The 16,669-nt window shown below is 45.4% G+C and overlaps 1 protein-coding gene across 1 annotated transcript in view; it reads right to left on the bottom strand.

Moving 5' to 3' along the window:
• The window catches only part of LOC128446041 (Kv channel-interacting protein 1), a 22,829-nt gene extending 12,181 nt beyond the window's left edge, over nt 1-10,648 (bottom strand). Inside the window, exon 1 of the mRNA XM_053428992.1 lies at nt 10,400-10,648. Within this exon, the coding sequence (XP_053284967.1) occupies nt 10,400-10,457 (58 nt within the window). The 5' untranslated portion in view covers nt 10,458-10,648. The remainder of the gene's footprint in view (nt 1-10,399) is intronic.
• Nucleotides 10,649-16,669: the final 6,021 nt, after the last annotated feature.

Here is a 16,669-nt window from a genome sequence, read left to right as displayed (position 1 = left end):
AAGGTCATCCTCGAATAAACATAGCGAGGAGAACAGAGGCTCCAAATATTTCCCACAAATAATAATACTGACACTGAACAGGAAATGTGATGCCTGACTCTCATGTGCTGATCACTGACCTGGCTGATGGACTCAGCTCAGGCCTGATATTAAACCCACGACAGCCTGAGGACACGGTCCAGCCTACAACAAGTGAAAATGTTATTTTCAGCCGTGGCCAAAGTCACAGTTCATTCCAAGGATGAAAATATTTAATCTCTTCCTTTTATATATAGGGTTAGGGTTATATATATATATATATATTGTCAAAATATGTTTTCAACAGCAAGAATTGATTCTGCATGTATCAGTTTTCAGCAGTAGAGGTGGAACATTGTCCTTTTTTTAATCACGACAGATCGTCCGTGTTGATGCTTCTGCAAATGTTGTGTCTCCTCAGAAAATGTGACACATTTTGTCGGCTGTTGGTGAATAATGAACGAGGAGTGATTCTGAAGAAGCCATATGGACAATAAGCTGGAAAGATTTTGTTGGTGACTAAAAAAAAAAAAAACTGCAATCTGCTACTATGAGAATTTGCTCAATAATGATCCGTGTGTGTTTTTTTAACAACCGAGAGAGAGACAGAATGGGCAGCAGTGGGGGGTATATGACATGCCACACAGACACACACACACATGTACATACTGTACATTTTGCACTTGCACCAACCGAGAGCCAATAGAATCAGGTCTCTGATGGAATCCAATCAGCATGCAGCATTACCTGCTACTCACTCTCTCACAATCTCACTCTCTCACTCACACACACTCACACACACTCACTCACACTCTCACTCTCTCACTCTCTCACTCTCTCACTCACACACACTCACTCACTCACACTCTCCCACTCTCACTCACTCAGACACACTCACTCTCTCACTCACTCCCTACTCAAACTCACACTGTCACTCTCACTCACTCACACTCTCACTCTCTCACTCTCACACTCTCACTCTCTCACTCTCTCACTCACACACACTCACTCACACTCTCACTCACTCAGACACACTCACTCTCTCACTCATTCACTCCCCACTCAAACTCACACTGTCACTCTCACACTCTCACACTCACACTCTCACTATCTCACACTCTCACACTCACACACGCACACTCTCACTCTCACACACACTCACTCTCTCACTCACATTCTCACTCACTCCACACTCAAACTCACACTTTCACTCTCACTCACACACACTCTCTCACACCTGTCGTTATTAGGGCTTTGCATCAACGTCCATCATCTGGACCTTAACCACGACCTCAGAAAGAATGTTTTTCGCCTCACGAGGAAAATCCTTTGGTATCAATGAGGCGTGTGTTTATGACTAAAGAGGTAATAAAAACAAGTGAACACACACACACTCTCTACTTGCTCAGCCACTGTATAAAACCCACTGTTATTTTCCTTTTGGAATTTAGAGGCTCTCAAAATGATTTGGTCCCCATCTTCTCTTCACCCAGCTTCATCTTCAGCCTCAAACCGTATCCATCCATCTCTCTCCGCACCATCCATCTCTGAATTTGTCTCCGGGCACATACGGCCTACGACAGTCGCCTTTATCCGTCCATCTCTTCCCATAAATCTCCCCACACATATCAGCCTTGTGTTCATGTTGTATCAAACACTGTTCCTGACATGTCCCCCCCCCCCCTCCCCGCCCTGTCTCTCCGACAGGCCCACACGCTGACAGAAATATTTCTCCTTCTGGTGATCATTTCAAAGTCTGTCTGTAAGAGTGCAGAGAAAGATTAACATGTGGCAGAGGGTGGGTTGCTTCTGTGCTGGTATGTAAAGTATTGCAGCCGAATCGCCTGGTGCCTCCCTGCAGGCAGACGCTTTCACAAGAGACCCCTGCCACACTTTTACAGAAAAATTAAATAAGGGACAGAGGAGTGGAAAAGAGGGGAGAAACAGCAAGAGTAGGAAGAGGAGGGCACGAGGAAGAGAATAGCAGTGACTGCAGAGATAGAAACATATTTGGCAATGGAAGAAAGAGCCGGAAACACAACAGAAAAGCTTCCAGCGGGAGATTAGAACGAGATGCAGAGAGCCAAAAGGAAAAAGAAAGAAGTGGATAACAAAAGCCAAAAGAGTGGGCGACTGGCAGAGAGAGAGACAGCCGGGGCGAGCGGGGGGGACATGCAAACATACGAAAAAATATTCTGAGAGCAGGATGAAAAAAACAAAGAAGATGAGGAGGAAAGAGAGAGAGAGCGTGAAACCCTCCAAAGATCTTGATTGAGATTATAAAACGACTGGGTGGAAGCTTTGGAAATTCAGCTCAGCTCTGTAAAAAGCTGCACGTTCACGCCAACCTGCGGACGTGCAACATAGAAATCTCCCTCCTCTCCTCCTAAAGGATCCATCAGAGGTTGTAGATTAAAAATCGATCAGCTGCTGTGTGGCCTGTTGGCACACAGGGCTCTGAGATCACTCAGCAGGGACAGCGCAGCTTCAGACAGGGAAGAACATGTCTATTAGGAAAATCAATACCAATCAATACTAATATCTATCCACCGTCCAGATCACACTGACACTCCCCCGCGACTTTATTAGTGGATGCACGCCGAGCCTCTTTGCCAGCTCCCATCACATTATGAAAATATTTAATAATTAAAGGATCCTCCGCTATTGATCTGTCGTCATCCAGGGGGGAAGAGAGGGATGGAGTGAGGGGAGGGGGGGTAAGCAGGGACAGATTAAGTGGAGAGAGTGAGGAGGCATGACGGAGGGGAGGAAGGATGGATGTGTAAGGCGGGAGAAGAAGGGGTAAAGCCGGTCGACGGCAGAATTTGGACTGAGAAATGGAGCAGGAGGAGATGAAGAGTGATTAAAGAGGGAATCAATGGGAAGGACTAAATAGGGAGGGAGAGAGAGAGAGCAAGAGAGAGAGGGACTGGGTGGAGGGAACAGTGTCGCCTTCCTCTTGGACACGGTTTCTGCTTCACCATTGTTGTCACAGCTATCTAGATTGACATTGGACGCCTTTGTAAACACACACGCATACGGCGGCGGAGGAAGGAGCAGCCGGAAAAACACTGTTAATAATTGAACTGGTTCTTTAAATCCCACTGGATTGAAATGGAAACAGAAAGAGCTGAAAACGACACTCACTGAGATACATGTGTCGCCCCTGGTGTTTCTGCTGACAAAAAGAACGGCCCTCAGATGACACCTCCGACAACAGTCCCCTTATGAAATCACATTTAAATTCACTAGATGGGGATTTCATTTCGATCTTTGCAGCAAATCTCACGTGTAAATATCAGTGCCCTTCTTTTCTCAAGATCCATAAATTATTCTCTCAAATAATCAACGAGTATGTTGAAGAGACTTCCCAGTGGAAAATAAAACCCCGGATCCACCCCCTGTTCCAGATCCGCACACAAAATGTAATGGGTTCTTACTGGGTCACCGTGGCCCGCCCCTTCAGGAGATGTCATGGAAATTGGTTCAGTACTTTTACGTAATGCTTCTAACAAACAGGCAAACAAACAAGTAGTGCCACTCAGTAGAGCTGCACAAAATTTCACACACTCTTAGATATTGGTTCCCTTAATATGGCTAATTTTATTTTTAAGAACTGAAATAATAATCCTGGATCTGTCCCACAAATTTAGATCCACACCAAAATGCAATGGCTTCTCTCTTGATACAAAACCACCCAAGTTTCATATTAATCCATTCAGTTGTTTATGTGAAGTCTAATCTCAAACAAACAGGCTTGGTGGGGGGGGGGGGGGGGGGGGGGGGGGATTCTTCAACCAAATTAATAACAGTTTTTGAATATTTACTCTGGCTCCACATTTGAAGATTTGCTTTTGATCCAACAAGCAGCCCGTCAATAATGCATGTGAGCTTCATAGATATCAAAGGAGGAGTTTGAATTTGTTTATCTGACATTTTTAGGACAAAGTGATTGAATTAAGTTAAAGAACGATTGTGTTGAGGCAGTTCAGTGATATAGGGGTTAGAACTGTCGCCTCACAGCAAGTAGGTTAACAGTTCAGAACCTGGTTGGGCCGGGAATCCGACTCTAAACTGACCAAAGGTGTGATTATATATCAGCCCTTCCCAGTCCAGGGTCTCCTCACCCAGTCTGAGCTGGGATTGACTCCCGCCCCTCAGACCTTAAAAGGATAAGCACTGTAGATAACAGATGGATGGATGGATCGTGCAGAAGGGTGCAACTGGTGCAGACTTGTAGAGCTGTGGAGGAGAAACCCTGTGTTTGACTTGCTGGTTGTCATTTTGTGTCTCTTTGCGGGGAGAGGAAGTAGAAACTGTGTCTTTGACTTCGACACGACCGCGGACCATGACTCACTGACCTGGACGCTTATGTGGGCGCAGGGATACAGCACATCATGCATTATTTACAGCACACACATCCTCACACATCCCTGCTTCCTCGGAGTCGGGTGACACACGGTCGAGAACAGTCAGCGTGTGTTATTTCCAGGGCGAGATTGTTCGTCAACAACATCTTGCAACACAAACAACAGAGCGGTGGAAGCAGACGTAAGGAAAACGCGACACCTTCCGAAGAGTGAGTGTGAACGTCAGAGAGAGCGATGATAAATCTCCGAGCCTTCTTATTTGTCCTCACAGATTCACCTGGGTTCTTTATTTGGCGAGTAATTGAAGCTGTTCATCTTGCCTCTGTCCTTCCTTCACAGAGCAACAGCCCCTTATTTCTCAGAGGTCACAAACCAAACTCAGGGGTCTGTGTGTGTGTGTGTGTGTGTGTGTGTGTGTGTGTGTGTGTGTGTGTGTGTAGATTTGCTTGACGACAGATGGCCCCCGCAGTTTAACTCCAAAGTAATAAATAATAAATATAAAGACTGATTTGTGACATTATTGGATTTGTTTTAAGCGTTTTTCGTACTGCCTCGTTTAAAGACATAAAAAGAAACAGATAATTTTTTATTAGCCATGAAACAGTTCCTGTAGGGTTTAATTAGTGCGATGAATATGTAGATAGAAAGGAGTGATTTGTTGTCTTTGGAAAGCCTCCCCCTGCTCATGTTTTAATAACACAGTTCTGTAACAGATCAGTGTGACAATGAGAAATGAATCAAATCTAAATATGAAATGTACAGAACAACAAGAAAAAACTGGCGATTTGTGTCAGAAATTTGTCTCAAGAAGTCAAAGAAAATCAAAGTAGACTTGATCTTAAGATTTCAATAAATGACATAGATGTATACATATGCATCTGCTGAAAAAGACAACTGTTTTGATTTGAATTCACGTTGCTGCGACAGCTCAGGTTTTTGCACGAGGTGTAAAACACTGTTTACTACCTGGCTCCCATTTCCAACTGCCACCTTCACTTGGTCCTAGTGATGTGCGTCACCGCTGTCACAACTGTGTACAACCCAAACCATATATCCAGAGCTAAGTAGCTATCTATATTCATCATCTGCATTTCTCTCATTGGCCCGGTATTAGAAAGGCCTGGAGGTGAGCGCAGAGCCGAGCCGTCTGCGGAGCTAAATTACATAGAAACTGTTGTTTATGTTTGAAGAACTGAGCAAAGCCTTTGCCTGCAAATATTATGCAAATAAAGCTTCTTTGTTTATTGAGCATATGGATTTTTTTTAATTTATTTCATAAACGCGCAAATATGGGTTTCATTTGCAACACTGGTAGATCAAACGCCGACAGAGGATCTTAAATGACGGGCAGATATTTCTTAATGGAAATGACGCTCCCAGTAAATATTTGTGCAGAGTGCCAGAGCAGAGCGTGAAAGAAATGGAAGATGTTTTAATATCAAAATCCCATCATTACACGCTTCGGTGACACGCAAGCACACACATGCTTCGGGCCCGGGATTAGCCACATATCCGTTTCCACGTTGCCATGTGCCTATAAAGCTCTTCTGCTGGTCTAATTGGCCCTTCTGGTGCGCTTCTTTTGATGTGCAGGGAGGAGAGAGAGGTGGAGGCTACAAAGCCTATTAAAGAAAACCAGGTCTCCTCTCAGCTATTTAGCCCCACAGCAGATGGAAACGCTGAGGCGCTTGTTCTCCAGAACATCCAGATACACTCACACATGCCCAAACAGACCCATCTATTTACATCGACTCCGCTGGCCCCGCAAACTGCAACCCGACATGATTAGCGAGGCTTCAAACAGCCGGAGCGATCTCGGAGCAGCGCGAGGCTGTCCACGGCTCGAAACCCCAAAACACAGAGAGATGTGAGGGTTCGAGAGGAAGAGACAGAAACCCTAAGATAAACAGCAGAGGCAGACGAGTAGCCATAGATCGAGAGGGAGAGCGGCTCGGGGAATAGCAAGGAAAGGAGGGAGAAACACATAAAAGACAGAATGAGGAGGTGAAATGAGGTGAGGGGGAAGGCAAGACAAAGAGAGGGAGAGCCAAAATTCACTTGACAGAGCGGGTGAGTACCGAGAAATGAAAGTCGAGGCGAAAACAAATGGAGCGAGCAGACAGGGAGATGAATGTGTTGGCGAGGGGCAGGTTTGGGAGTTTATAACAAACCCACTGGGAAATTCTTCATGTGCGCAGAGCGGTCTGTGCACGGTGACAGTGGGTGAATTTCTTTTTTGTTCTGCCCCAGGTGAGGAGAGATGCAAGTAGATAAACGTGTTAATGTCAACCTCCAGCCACACAACACTGTGGACCCCAGGACACTGGCTAATACGTCTGCTTTTCATCGGCCTGATTTAACAAACCAGACCAAAACACCGGCTTTAGTTTGTGTAGCGACTCATTTCACCGCTTTTCATCCCAGTGAAAAGATCTGGATGACTGTGAATGGACAGCGTCTGTTGAGTGCTTTGTTAGTCATTCATCCGGCAACATAGTGATGAATGAAAATGGCATAAATACTTAAATAAGCTCCGTGCTTCGTATCCGTCCAGATAAGAGTCAGCTCAGGGTCAGCATGAAAAGACCGAAGGAGATTTTAAAAGTGATAAATCGTTTTATTCACCTCTGTATTGCTTGATAATCTTAATGTAAACAAGTGCACTTTATCAAACCAAGACAGAGGAGCCGGGTTTTTACCTCCACCAAAAAGGTTCTGCTTGTTGTTTATCAGCAGGATTACGTAAGTTCTCCTCGACCAATTTACATGATATGTTGTGGAGGGAAGGGGCACGACCCAAGGAGGAACCCAGTTATTATCAGGTTATTTTTAACTTTCTTTATTACAAGACATGGCGTTTCTCAACTTTTTCTTTAATTTCTCAGTGAAAAATTCATGAATCTTGATTAGAAAAATCAGGCACGTTTTAGGGGAATGATGTTTCCGAGAGTTTGTAACTTTGTGCAGAGCCATAGGGGACTGTTGGACCTTGGTGAAGGCACATGTGCTCTACTGAGGGACCTTCTAGTATTTTGAATCTTGAATCTGATTATTATTTGCAAAATGTAACCTTACAGAGTTGAAAGTGAACGTGAAGCTTGAATACCGGTCGGCAGACCAAGTTTTGGGAGTTTGCCCGTTGAGTGTTACCTTTTCAAACTGGAAGTTTCTGACCACTTGTTTTTCTTCAAAAAAGGAGCTAGTGACAAACTAACTACTTTTTTTGGTCAAACTATACGAGTGTTGCCCAGTGAGGAGGAGGCCCACATCTCTTCACGACTACTGTTCAGTGACAGAGAGTCTTTTCTAGATATTCTCCTTGCAGAGGATGTGTGAACAATGTGTGTTCTGATCAGTTGAATCAGTTATTAAAAGTGCTCTCCCCAGCGGGCTCCCGAAGTCTGTGTAATGTCAGAGTGAGCAGATTTTCAAACAGATACGAGGCTGAAACCCGTTGACACAAGGCAGAATGGAAACGGATTCAATGACGTGGTGAATATGTCAAATTGGTCGTTCTGTGGTTCAACAGGTTTCAGCTACGTCCTGAGTCTTAGCTCATCGACCACACACTTCTTCTTCTGTTGAGTCTCAACATCTGAATGTGATCATCTGAGCTTTCATCTGTCCACTGGTCTAAACCATACACCGTATGTGAAGGGGGACAGATTGACAGCTACTTATGGCCCCCTGGTGGCTGGCTGTAGTATAGGACACAAACCCTGCCTCCTCCATGTAAGCATATAGGACATGGACCGAATTAAAAAGTCAAAATAAACATACCTTTTTCCCAAACATGGTTTGTGTCACTTTAAGTTGCTCCTATTACACTGATGTTTGATCAAGGGCAAATTTTTCCAGAGACCTTGGTTTGAACTACTTATTTGATGCTATAAAAATGATTGACAGCTGAGACTTACTCTTGATTGGTCGAGAGTGTGTATTAGCGGGACCTCGACAATGCAGCTCCACTCCAAGATCACTACTACACAGACTCCGGCTTCAAATGACTTCAACAAAGCAAGATGGCAGCCTCTGTATCCAGGATATTACAGCTTCACTTTTGTGCAACAGGAGGAAGTAAACACGTTGTCCATCTTTATTTACAACCTAGCAATAACCTGCCATATGCACCTCGGTCCAAATATCCTTTCGAGTTCATGTCCTGTAAACTTCGGTTTTCTCTACTTTGGATTCGTCTCAGCTGGTTGTTGCCTGGCTCTGAGCTGCGATGGAGGATGAGCCAAGCTTCCATGCAAAATGAGTCCTGCCCTGCTTTCATTAGGCCCCTTTTTATAACACAGCAGCAGATGGCGAAACACACACACACATAAATGCCTTCACTCACACTGCAGTCCCCTGAGGAGCAACCTCACCTCCCCTCTCAACTTTTCTCAGTTTTCCCTCTCCCACTCCCTCCCACTTTACTCATCCATCTCTTCTTCCTCACACCCCAACAGGGCAACACTTCAAAGTGGCTCTTATTTACACAATACTCTAGAGGAGAGACTTTCCCGCAAAAAACAGTTGCTTCGTAAGCATTGTTGCCGTTCCCCAAATAGTAAAAGGGGTTGTACTTTAAATGGAAGAGGACAACATGGCCGACTTTCTGAAGTGTGTGTGTGTGTGTGTGTGTGTGTGTGTGTTTGTTTTCTCTGCCTCATCTTTCTATAGGTTTTATATTTTAGGCTGCGAGGAAAAACAATCCACCTTGAGAACGGGCCACAACTATCTATTCATCACAGATCTAGACTGCTGAGCGCTGTTGCCATGCAATGAAACGAGGCGCAGGTCGGCATCTAAACTAAACAGCCTACGCAGGATGCTATATACAGCATGCCTGGATTTCTGAAACACTCCATAAAGTCCCTAAAGTATTTTTACATCAGTTTCCAATTCTCTGTGTGGTCCGGCTGTAATGTTCAACACAGATTACACACACGGCTGAAAGGTCTCTTCTTGAGCGACTTCCACATCACATATTTGACATCACTGACATCACCTCCACAGCCTATGTGACATACAACCTGCATGAGCTCACTTGGCTTAATGGTCCAATTAGAGGGTTCTGCGAGAGCTTCTCCCGTTTCTCCCTCAACACATGACAAATGGAGAAACATGACCCGGCTGCTGTTTCCTGTCTCCTGGTGTTCGTGGTGCAGCTCCGTGTGTGTCTGCAGGTGATAACCATCAGGTTCGAGGTCAACACACGCAGGAAACACCACGGCCAAAAGGCTGATGGATGACACCACACTGATTTACTGAGCACACAGACACACACACGCGCACACACACAATGCTGCCACAGCCTCCGTGCATATTCCTATATGATAAAGCTGTAAATTATGTGCATATGTGATATACTTTATTTTCTTGGACAAACCTGCTCGCAGTGAATTTGTGTGTGTGGACACATTAGCATGCATGAGTCAAGTGTCAGTGCCAGCTTCCTGCTGTCAAACAGTAGCAGGGCAGACAGGAAGCAGGTTGGTTTGGACTGGAGAGCGGACAGGGGTGAATACCATCACCTTTTATAGACAAAGCCAATGGCACAGCTTCTCACTCACTCACACACACACACACACACACACACACACACACACACACACACACACACACACACACACACACACACACACACACACACACACACACACACACACACACACACACACACACACACACACACACACATTCCTAACTCCGCAGCTCAAACAGATGGCCTGGAGATTGCACATTAAACCAACAATGAATGGCAGGTTTTCTTGTTAACTTTACATCCCTGCTTAGCACACGCCGAGCTCAATCCCATAATGCACCTCTTGTACAATATTCATGACTGTGAGAGGAAACATACAAGACTCCATCATTGAGACACAACACACAACATGACAGGTGCTGCTCTCATGTGACAGGCACCTACTCACATTTAAGAAAGAGCACACACACACAAACACACACACACACACACATCCTGAGGCATCTGATAAATCTAAAGAAAATATCATTCTTACCTTTGCGGTAGTTCACCTGCTTGGTTTGCATGGAGAAGGTTCCCATCACAAGACCCATGTTGACTTCTGGCCACAGACAGACTGTGTGAGCTTGCGAGTGGATGTGTGTAAGTGCGTGTCCCCCTTCCTATAATCAAGGTGTGCTAGTGAGTGTGCATACAGCAGGTGTGTGTTTGTGTGTATGTGTGTGTGTGTGTTGTAATGAAGTTAGTCCATCAGCCAGCTGTGTGTGTGGAAATACAGATATCACTTCTCATTCTGCCTCACAACCAGAGCTCTGCTGCTTCTGCTCCAGGGTGTGTGTTTCCCTCTGAGTGAGTGAGTGAGTGAGAAAGAGAGAGAGGATGTGTGTGTGTGTGTGAGCGAGAGAGGGAGAGAGTGTGTGTGTGTGAATGAAAAAGAGGGTGCACATGCACTCTGAAGCTACCTTTGTCTACGCTGTCACTGAAGCTGCCTATTTTACATCCCCTCTATCTCTCCGCCTCGCACACCCACCCTCCTCTTCTCTCTCTCTTTCCTCTACCGCTCTCTCTCTCTCTGGCTCTCTCTCTTGCGCTCTCTCTGTGTGTGTGTCCCCTGCCACCAGACTGTCATTCCATCAATTCCTCGGTGCCTCTTTATGTCTCTGCCTCCCTCTCTACTCCCTCCTCCTGTATTCCTCTCAGCTGCTCCGTCTCTGTCTGTCTGGTGTAGAAATGGGGATTGCACACTGTTGCACGGGAAAAGACAGAGAGAGGGGGAGAGGGATTGGGATTTTGGGTGGGGGGGGGGGGGGGGGTCTGTGTGCGTGTGTGTGTGTGTGTCCGGCGAGGATGAAAAAACTCAATGAGAAAACAACGAGGACGAAGAGGAGAAAAAGAGAGGAGCGAGGCGGAGGAAGAGAAGAAGAAGAGACAGATACATTTGGAGGATTCACAAACTGCAGGGGAGGCAGAGTGAGGGGAAAGGGGGGGGGGGGGGTTGTGAAAAAGAGAGATGGAGCGAAATGAAGAGTGCAAGAGGTGAGGGGAGATAAAGGAGGGCTGGATGGATCCATCCCCGTTTTACTATTCAGCAGGCAGACAGACTCACTGTGGAGGGTGCTGCTTTATCTGTACATGCACGGTCTGACAGGTGGCGTGTGTGTGTGTGTACACGTCTTTTAGTGTGTGTGTGTGTGAGCGGGTGTAATTATTCTGATAGCGGGTGGGTTCACGGACAGAGCCACGCACATCTGACACCACACCATTTGCAGAAAAGCCGCCTCGCAGATGTCGGCGCCGGTGTCAACACGCTGTATCAGATGTGGTCCTCGCTCTTGATCCTCCTGATGAATCCATCAACCGACTACACACAGGCACACAACCGCGCCGCACACGCACCACACACAACAATAGGCACCAGGAGAATGACGTCAGCCCACAACCCAGTCCACCTCGCACATCTACTCCCGTGTCAATCACGCTTAACCCTTCGCTGACCTCCACGTAGCGCGCCGCTGTAGAGACTGGTGGGCAGCACGGACGGTATTGACTCGAGCTCCTATTGAAATTCTTCACGTGGCTTCGGTTAGGAAAACAATTTACAGCCGAGACGTCGCCGCGGCTGAGCTGAGGCCATCAAGGCCAATGATAAAGTCATTAGGCCGCGGCATTCATTAAAAGCCACCGGCTGCTGACGTCTGAATGCAGAGTGTGAAAAACAAGTGTGAGCGAAGGAGGTGTGAGAGAGTAAGGGGAGGAAGGAAATGGAGATGAAAGGAGAATCAGAGAAAGTGAGAAGGATCACTGCAGGGCACGATGTGTGTATGTGTGTGTGTGTGTGTGTGTGTGTGTGTGTGTGTGTGTGGGTCCATGTGCATATGTCGCATTATTTTAAGTATGCCCCAACAGACACGTACACACACACACACACAAATACCTCCTCATGCTCCTGCTCTCGCTCTGCAGAAAGATCTGAGAGCCCCCTCTAATCAAAATCAAACACTGACAAATGCATTCACCGACAAACACACACACACATACACAGAAACAACCACAAAATGAGTGGTAATATATCAACAGAGAGAAACAAGTCTTTAAACACACACAACGCAGCAGCGACACACACACACACACACAACCATTCTGATTAAATTGTGAGAGCTGGGCTGGATAGACGAGATAAGGGAGCGTGATTTGCTGTAGTGACGATGTTAAACTTCAGTGGAGGAGTTACACACACACGTCGAACAGAGCGCAGACACACACTGGTTGATCAAACACTGGATAAACGGAAAAAAGAGTTGAACAGACGTTTTCTCACTCGCACGGAACAGCATAGAACGAGTTGACTTAAAGAAAGCAGAATAATAATCAGGCCATAAGTGGGAAACAATAGAAAACAATAGTAGATAACAAAATATTCTCGACCTTGGGATGAGCAGTCGAGGAACCAATCGTACGACAATCTGCTAAGAAGGATCGTGTGAATTCTTAAGAACTTGCAGTGATATTACTTTAGCTTTTCTGAGGTCAGGACTGAATCTCCACACGACATTAGGAGTCCTTTCAGAAAAGTGGAAATGTGCACATTTTAAACAACTTGGCAAACAGCATCGCCGAGGAAGATTGGGACATACATTCGAATTCAGACATTTGGCAATACCCCAAATGCATTCGCTTTTTTTCTTTACAGCTAAAATAAAATGAGAAAGAGTGAGAAATGTTTGCATGTGAGAGTAAACCCTGGTGACCACAGCCATTCTAATCTTAGGCAAATGATAATGAAGGTAACCTGATAAACAAAGTAAGTTGACTCCATGTTTCCTTAATCCTAACCAAGTAGGTCATGTAGTTACATCTATAACGGAATCAGGTCAGAATAAAGAATCAGATTTGAGTATTTTATCTGTTTCATTGCATCAACAGATCCCAGAACCCCGAAGACACAAAGCTCCTACGCTGACTGATTCCTGGTGTGACGCTGAGAGATAATGTTATTCTGTAAATGAATGGTAATATTTCCAGGTCCTAAAGTCCATTTGTTTCCTTGGTGAGGATTGTCTGAGCACAAAGGTTCTACATTCACTGTTTAAATTCAAGATTTGCTATTGGAGAGTTATTTTAACTGGAGTATCTGAAAGTATCAGGAACTCTTAAGCAACTGCACATCATCACATGACTTACAGTAAGGACGCTAACATGATAACAAGGGGGATCTGAAGAATAGAGCCCGTCTGGGATGCAGCTTGTGGAGATCACGATATTGGTTAAGAAGCAAAAACACGTAGAAACCAAGTCAAAGAGAACCGGAAAACAGACCAGGTCAGCTGTTTTCTGAACATCGGACCGAAACAGGTCACACAACATCGATTGAGAAGAGCTGAGAGTCATCAAACATAAATTAGTAGATGGACGAGGAAAGACCAGGGAGGACATTAACAATCAAAGACCGTCCTTTAACTGAGATAAAGATAGAACACCTTACTGCAGTGCGAGGAACTCGACAGAGGTCATGTGATGACATTTTAACATCTTCTAATTTCTGAACGATACCACGAGATTTACATTCTTCCACAATTGATGACAAAGTATGTTGTGACAAATATAATAATTTAATTTTCCTAAGGACGGGACTAAATCATTTGTTAGTACCAGTTTGTGGTAGTGAGCTACAGGCCTGTATAAATATACCTGACATGTTTTGTTTGCTCATCCATCCACCCTGACCTTCAGCAGAGGACTTTACGGCTCTGTGATCATTCCTCCACTTTCTCCTGTGCTCCCAAAACATCCACCCAGCTGCTGAAGGACTTTGTGACTCCAACTTTAAGGAACGGGCTCGTGGGTCTAAATATAAAGAAGCAGTAACTCATCACTTTCATTGCTCTGTCATTTCCGCTTAATTTATTAGGTTTGCCTATAAGAGCTTTATAGTTTCGTTCTAGTTTTGGAGAAAATAGAGACAAAGTGCAGACGCAGCTTTTTAAAGTTTGTTTAAAACGTTGTTCTGAGCTTCACTGCTTCCTTCATCCTGAACTATCAACTGAACATTGGGAGAAATTGGAAACGTCTAAACTAATCTCTCTCTCTCTATCTTCACATTTAACATCTGTGGAAATGATTACAAATGTACACATCTATAAAAGTCTTGAAGATATTTGAATGGCATGTACCCACATACTGTATCTGCTCCTTTCAGTGGTTTAAACAAGGAAAAACCAATCATCTTCGCAGACAGTGGCTGTGCAATATCACTGACAGCAACAGGTTCATCACATTAGGCCGGCAGCCAAAGTCTTCCAAGACATTAAGCCTGACATCATCTGTGCAGCTTCTCAGTCCTGTCCGGGGCTGCTGCAGATCATTGGGAGCGCCATCCTCCTTCTATCTCATCATTTATTAACCATCACACAACAGACCTTTTACCAGATTGAGAAGGCTGCCTGTATGAGTGAATTTAGCGCGTAGAGCAGGAGAAGGATGGGGTCAGTGTGTGGGGGGTGAAAGGTAGAACGTGTTTGACAGCAGAGAGAGAGGGTGTTGACAAGCACAGGAAATGTTGGGCGAGCAGGCAGTGAATAATAAATTGGCTGGTTAGACGCCGCCTGCTCTTATCAGACGCAGGCTGGATAGAATCTGTCACAGTGATGACCACACAGAGGAGAGGGGACGGGGGGAGCGGAGGATTGGGAGGGAAGGGGAGACGGAGCCTGTGAAAGAAATGAGACAGAGAGTGTGTGTGTGTGTGGGGGGGGGGGGTAATAACTGTAGGAAGGGAGGAAAGGAGAGCGAGACAAATAGGCTTGGAGAATTGGGGGATGTAACATAGATAGGAGGAGGTTGGGGGGAGGCGGCGAGGAGCGAATGAGAGCGGAGAATTGGGATGCCAGAAAAGATGGAGGGCAGATAGGTGAGGAGGGAGAGGGGAGGGGTAGATGTAATGAGGGAGTGAGGGAGCGAGGGAGTAGGGAGAGAGTGACAGAAACAGGATGGTGGAACCAAACAGAGGCAGGGAGCGGAAACAAGAAGGTGTGGGGGGGGGGGGGGGGGGGGGGGGCAGTCAGGACAGCGAGACTAAAGGAAGAGGGAGTGAGAACTGCACCTGGGCCTCAAACTGGCTCAGTGTCGTCTGAGTCATCAGGACAAGCCCATTGATCTACTGGAGCGAGGAGGACGAGCTCTGAGACGCTGAAGGACACGAGGACGAGGTGTAAAGCCGCCGTCATCAGCCAATACCTGCGTCCAAGAGTCAGTCACATGTCAGTCTCCCTCAAAGCCTAACATGTGTCAGCTGCTCGCACGCGGGCGGCGAGTCCCAGGCTGTACGACAAGGCCTGACAGGGATCAATATGCAGGGAGTGAGAAAACACAGGCAAAATCCTCATCATCGTCACCTTCATCATCATCTTCATCATCATCACAACACGAATCCCCTCTCTTAGTACCCAGCCACGCAGACAGGTCTGGGTTGTGCTTGTCAACTTAGTGTTTTGATTAGTTTTCTCCTTCTGCTGTTTAATGGAGCTGAATCTAAACGTGATTGCTACGTTCAAGACGCTGAAACTAAAAGGTTCAGTGACATCAGTGTCCGTGATGATCACAAGACATGAGAGTTAACTCTACTTTTTACCTCAATGTTTTCACCCCTGACTGTTTGTTTGTAGTTTGGTTGTTTTGTGTATAAGCAAAATTACACGAAAAACAAGGGAGCAGATTTCCACACAACTTGGTGTAAGGATGTGGTATGGGCGGTGGAAGAACTAACAGAATTTAGTTGGGAGCAATTGGCTTCTTTTTATTACAAAAGAAACCTTCATGGATCTCAATGAAAATAAGCTGGCAGATTCAAAGAACTGATATCTATGAGTGTGTATAATTTGGTGCTGCTTATTGGTTTATTTGGGTTAGGGTTAGGGCTTGTTTGTGTTTGTTTCTTTGAACTGTATTTGAATTGTTGATCAGATAAATACAATTATTTGAATATGTTAAAGTTGCCCTTTATTTATCTATCTAGAAGAATTTCGCTTTGACCTTTATTGATTGTTTGGGTTTTAATGGTCCAAGAGTTTGCTGGTTAGCTGTTGTTTACTGACTCAGTAGCAAACATAAGTTTTTTGTAGCATAATAATATAATTAAAAACCCAACTGTGGATTACCTGCTGATCCATCACCACTAACTTAGAGAGCAGCAGGTGAACACAGCTGAGATTCAGCTGCTCCACGTTCAAACATTTCCCTGAGACAAGAACTTCAGCAGTTAGACTTATATTCACCTGGTGGTCAAACACACCCACACTCTGCAGAGCTG

The sequence above is a fragment of the Pleuronectes platessa genome, chromosome 8, assembly GCF_947347685.1.
Source record: "Pleuronectes platessa chromosome 8, fPlePla1.1, whole genome shotgun sequence".
In the NCBI taxonomy this organism is placed as follows: Eukaryota; Metazoa; Chordata; class Actinopteri; order Pleuronectiformes; family Pleuronectidae; genus Pleuronectes; species Pleuronectes platessa.
Note: the sequence above shows the minus strand (reverse complement) of the source record. Positions and strands in the feature narration are given on the sequence as shown.